This window comes from Colletotrichum lupini, chromosome 1 (genome assembly GCF_023278565.1).
Source record: "Colletotrichum lupini chromosome 1, complete sequence".
Lineage (NCBI taxonomy): Eukaryota > Fungi > Ascomycota > Sordariomycetes > Glomerellales > Glomerellaceae > Colletotrichum > Colletotrichum lupini.
The window spans coordinates 1,165,214-1,171,308 of record NC_064672.1 but is presented as its reverse complement, the minus strand read 5'-3'; the positions used below and the strand labels follow the sequence as shown (position 1 = coordinate 1,171,308).

The following is a 6,095-nucleotide window of genomic DNA, read 5'->3' as shown; positions in this document are numbered from 1 at the left end:
TTTCGTAGTTTATATTATTAGTATTAGCATAGCGTCGTTATAAACGTAAATATACATAGTTATATTAATTATAGCTTTAACTATTTTAACTACGTTTAGACTTAGCTCTATTAATAGGTAGTTAAAAAAGCTTATTACGAGTATAGTAATAAGTGTGGATAAGTAAATATAAGTAGCGTACTTAATATCGTTAGAGTTAAAGGCAGTTTGCTTGAGATACCCTAAAAATAATATAATAAGTAATAGAATTATTTATTAAATAGGAAAATTCTAGAGCTAGGGACTAAACGTCGAAGAGATCTTTTTATCTAGCTATAGCTTACCGATATAGAGTTAGACTTAATAAAGATATAGAATCTTATATTATAAGAGAAAAATACTAAGTAGTAGGAAGATTTTAATAAAATACGTAGTAATTAGAGAGAGCTCTTATACTAGATATAAATATCTATATAAGCTATAACAACGTAATATTACCTCGTTATCCCGCAATCCTACGTAGTCTTATTAACCTTTAGGTAACGTAAATTAGAACTATGCTACGTTAGCCGTTAAGAAAGACCTTTTGCCTTTTATTATTAGTAATAGTAAGTAAGTATTTTTAAAACCTCTATTGTTTAAGTATTCTATAGTTAAAAGGTTATTGCCCGTATTAATTTATAAGAGGTTATTATAACTAGATTCTGTAAATAAGGCTATTATTAAACGCTAAGTTCGGTATGCAGAACTAAATAAAGTAGGAATAGCGATAGAGCTAAAGTAAGAAGATTTAAAAGAGGGAATTTAGAGGCAAAGGAAATACTTATAATAAGAGAATAAAAAATCGACGCAATAAGAAGAGATATTTTAATAAAAAGAACCTTAGTAGAGGATAGATATTTTAATAAGGAATTCGAAATAGCTAGCCAAAATAAGATAGTAGGGCGAAATAGGGTGCCGTAATTCCTTAATAATGCGTCGGCTATTAACTAGACCCCGCTATCCGGGTAGGGTTACTAATTAAAGAGCGGCTAAAACTAAGTAAGTTAAAATTAATTAATAAGAATTAAGCGTTACGCTTTGCGCTCTACTAAGGTAAGAAGTATAAAAGGTAGTAGTATTAGTTTATTAATAATTAGAATAAAGGAGTAATTAGACGGGCGGGAGTGGTTTTAATTACTAAGTTAGTTAAGTAGAAGTGCTCTACCCGGGCTCGGTTATTAATATACTTTGCTCTATAGTTAATATAACTCCGATAAGATCCCGAAGTACTAGAACGTTAAAGTTAAAAATATTAAGTATACTAAGTATATACCGGACTGTTTAGTATTATAGGATAGGAGAGCGTTAGATATTAGATATAAACGGAATAAACGATTAATATTAATAACCGATAAAATAAAGACTCGGGCTTAAATTATAAAGTAGAGGAGGATAAGGGAGAGGAGTGATTAAAATAGGCGGCGCGCGGGTTAGGGAGGAAAAGGGGGAAAATAAGGGGAGAATATAAACTTATACGGAGTCCGTCCCTTAACACTTTCTCTCTTTAGCCTTAGACTAATTAATTAACGGCCCCTCTACGTTATATAAGCCTAAGAGCTAGCTTTTTATATATTCTAGAACTTTCCCTAATTACGCCTATAGAATATATAATAAAACCTCTATTCTTACCCTTCTTAAATAGCGCCGGGCCTATTACTACTAAAGCTTCTGTTTATACTAAGGTAGTTACCCTAACTACTCGTAATAAATACCTTATATATTACTATTAACTCCCTAATATAACTTAAAGAAGTAATACGCGGCCTAATCTATATTTAATAGCTAATCTTAATTTATTAACTATATAATATTCCGTATAATATTCTAGAGGTAGTTAAAGTACGTTCTGCGAATTTTTCGTAATCTAGACGCCCTCTTATAAAAGTATTTAATTCTAATTATTAAAACTTTAAATTAGTTTTTTAATCGTTTTCGTAAATATGTTTTCTAAGCTACTATAGCCCTCTAGCGTGCGCTAGTACCGGCCTATAGCTACGTCCTAGAGCTTAATAGTATTATTACTAGAGGCTAATACTAGCTACTGTTTATTAGGAGAGAACCTTACTAAGTTAACGGGGTCGCTATAGCCCTCTAGTATTTATAGATACGTATACTAGTCTATGTCTCCCTTTATAAGTATAGTAATCTAGGCTAGTGCCTCTACTTAAAATAGTTACCTTATTAAGCTACGTATAGGGTTAAATAAAAGAGTAGCCGTATATAGTTATAGTAAAAAGCTTTTTGCGCATTGCTTATAAAAAAGAACAAACCGATAGGTATTTTAAACGAGTTTTATAAATTATATTTCCTTACTTACCTATAGAATTATTAAGTTATTTCTTAAAATATAGTTCTATTAGACTTATTACTAATATTTAGAGTTTCTATACTACTACTACTACTTATAGTATACTTTATAAAAGACTCTGAGCCTTTAGTTAGTAAAAATAATAAATTTTATAAAAAGCGTAAATATTAGCGTTATTTTATAAATCATCGCACGCCGGGCTATTTATGGGATTTGCGTATTAAAAATAGTTAACTTAGTAAGTAGACGAGTACGTTAGAGAAGTTAAAGGGTCTAGGTTAGGTAGTAACATATCCTCTCTAAGGGTTTTAGAGGCGCGTAAGTCGTAGATATTGCGTTTAAGAGTTCTAAATAATAGTTCTAGAGACCTTAAAAAAATAGCGTAGTACTAATGCGTAATATTAAAAGGTAGAATCTAGTAAAACGCTTTATATTCCTTATTTACGAGGGAATCCTTAGCTAATTAGTATATAAAATAAATAGTTTTATTACGCAGAATTAGGAAAGAGCCGTAGTATTTAATAACCTTCTTAAGATCCTTAGTAAAGAGAGTTAGTAGTTTCGCAATAGATAATAGTTCTTTTAATATAACAAGACGGTATATAACTAATATTACGGCTAAAACCTCCTTATAGAGGTTTATAACTTTAGAATTAGAGATATAGTCGATTATGCGCGCGTAAAGAGACTTAAGGCCCGGTAGCAATTCCCTTAGGACCTTAGGCATATCTTAGTCTAAACCTTAATACTCAGCGAGCGCCCTATAGACTAAGGCTACCTAGAGGAAAGTATCGTTTAAGTTATTAATTAAATACTTCTAAACGTTAATACGGGTTTTATCGTTATACTCCTTTAACGCCGCTAGTTTATTTACTTTATAATAAATATACATACGAATAAAGTAAGAGATAGATTCTTTATTTAGCTCGAGGTAAAAAGTAACTTAATATATACAATCGTTTAATATTTCCTTAATCTCTAGCTAATTACGGCTTAATACGATCTACTTAGCACGAGACGAGGATAATATTTAAGTAATGAAGTTAAGAAGCTTTAGACGATCTATTATATACTCGTCGAGTATATTAATAATTAAGAGGACGCTATTTAGAGCGGGATTATGTAGTATAGCCGTAAGGATTTTAAATATAACCTCTTAAGCGTTTAGGTCCTCGAATCGCTACTTACTACCGCTATTATATTCCTTATAGATATGCGGAATAAGCCGTTAATACTACTTTATAAGACTATAAATTAGACCTCGTAGTACGGCTATTATACTATTTAGGCCTTTTATAGTAGCTTAGTAAACGAAGTAGGATAGCCTATTAGAAAGTTCCTTTTTTAGCTCGTTAATAATACTATATAGGAGTATTATTTTACCCTTACTTAGATTACCCCTTATCTAGAGTAAGTAGCTCTGTGTATCTATATACTACTACTAGAAGTCGGAGTAACTTAGAACTTAAAAGTACGAATCTTAAAGGAGACCGCTTTTAGTATCCTAGATACGTATTTTATTATCGTAAGGATCCGTTTAGAAGAGGTTATTTAGGCATTTCCTATCGTCCTAGTCCTATTACCTTTCCGCATATTACCTAGTCTAGTATTAAGTAGTAGACGTAATACTTTAAAACTGCTTAAGCTAGTACTCCGCCTTAGCTTCGAGGCTTTAGAAGTATTAACGCGTTTTTTAGAAGTATTAAAATACCTTTAGGTCGTAATACTAGTCCGAACAGCCTCGTATAGCGGTCTCGGTAGTAGTTATATCGTTAAGTTTACTAGCCTAGTTATCTAGCTTTATAATATCCCTTAAAAAGATAATAACTTGGCTCTTAGAGTAGAGGTAGATACTCTTTATTAGGTATAGAAGGAGCTTTTAGTAAAGCTAGATAATATATTTCTTAAGCTAGCCACGCAGCCCTTCTAAGTCCGGCCCGGTACTCTCCCGGTTAAGGAGGAGATCGATAAGGTTTTAGTACTAGTCTATTTTTAATATTATATAAGTAATACTATCGCGTTAAATACCCGGCTTAGTAAATAGGTTCTTAAAGATCTATATAAGGTTAATAGACGCTCGTAAGTTTATAAAGTAACTAACTTTAAGAGTAAAGGAGACGCTAACCTAGGTAATAGTAGCTTCGGGGGTAGCCTATATAACCTTCTTAACTACTTCCTTTAGTAGAGAAGCGATCTAAATCGTATTATTAATTACTTATTAAGTAGTCGCGGTCCGTTCTATTTTCTATAGCCCGGCTTAAATAAGCCTTTCTATTTATTACTATCTTCCTTATAAGGTAGGTTTAATATAGTTCTTAGGTATAGTAGTAGGAGTAGAACTGCCGCTCTAAAGTTCGGCTAATAAAAGTGTTTTATATACTTTAACGACCCCGGGATAGCTGGACTTAAGATCGTTATATGCCTAATTCTAAAGCTACTCTTTTAGGCTTATCGACGTTTTAAAAGACGGTGGGGACTAAAGAGGGGCTACTAGAGACGGTAAAGCACGAGGTAAAATAGACTCCGAGCTACGAAACTTAAATTTTAACTACTATAAGCACAACGGACTTATCCTAGGCAACCTATTCGCCCTTAATAATAGTAATAGTTAGGATATTTAGAATAAAGGAGCTTAGCGGGCGCGAAGCTCTAAGGACGAGGCCTTAAGAAGTATTATTTTTATTATTAATCGGTCGGGGCTGGTCTCTCTATAAGTATTAGTTTTATAGTACGTATAAAACTACGTCGCATTAGCCGGGCACTAGTATATAGTCGTAGGCATAGTATAAATATTAACTTATTATATAAGCTAGGCAGTATCCCTTTTTATAAGAGTAAGCCCTAACTTTAGGAGCTAGTAAAACGTAAATCGAGTCCGCGGGCGCTATTAATCTAAATACGAGGTTTCTCGCTATAACTACCTTCGTATACTTTAAGAGCTATGGGAATTAAATAGTATATAATAGGCCGGTACTATAGTTTTATTTATATAAAAACCTCTACTAAATAGTACTTTAGCTATAATTATTTCTAGTAGTTATTACTTAGACATTCTTATTAGTTATATAAGCGGTGCGTTAGTAACTATTAAAAATACTATGCCTTAATACTATAATCTTTACTACGAATTAAAAAAAAAGGATAATTAGCTATAATAGGTCTGGGTAAGTAACAGACCCGGATAGGTACGTATTTATTATAAAAAGTATTTAGCTCGTATTTATATATACTAAGAAACAGGGCGCGTAAAGGCAAATATAATATATCTACCCGCTAGGGCGGTAATCACGGCCTATATTAATAAACGGCTAATAGTTAATTAAGGTAAACTATATTATATATAGTAGTTAGCTTCCTAACGGTTATAAGGAAGCAAGACTATATTATCTTTATGAATTTAGTAAATATAGGCCTCGCGTCGTAACTAGCTAGCTAGCTTACGTTATACTAACTATTTTAATAAAGTAGCTTAGCTATTAGTAAGCGACTCAGTATATTTAATTACGAGTTAATCCCCCGAGTCACTACTATAAGGAACTTATTAAATATACGCGAACTAACGAAAAGAAATAGCGAAAACTAGGGTTAAAATAAATATTTAGAAGCCCTTAAGTAAGATTAAGAGGACGTTAAGAAGTAGTATATATTTTTAGAATACGTACTAAAGCCTTCCTTAAGATCTATAATAATAAACTAATTAGCTCTATAAAATAGATCTCTAAGCTTAGTAATAAGTAGTAAAGGATAATAATTCTTCTTCGTAATT

The 6,095-nt window shown here is 31.9% G+C and overlaps 1 protein-coding gene across 1 annotated transcript; it reads right to left on the bottom strand.

Annotated features, from left to right (window-relative positions):
• Positions 1-2,792: 2,792 nt before the first annotated feature.
• CLUP02_00335 (uncharacterized protein) lies at positions 2,793-3,056 on the bottom strand (the record flags this gene model as incomplete). The annotated part of the gene is made up of 1 exon (XM_049279385.1): positions 2,793-3,056. The coding sequence occupies one exon, from the start codon at positions 3,054-3,056 to the stop codon at positions 2,793-2,795; it is 264 nt and encodes an 87-aa protein (XP_049135342.1).
• Between the last annotated feature and the right edge of the window lie 3,039 nt (positions 3,057-6,095).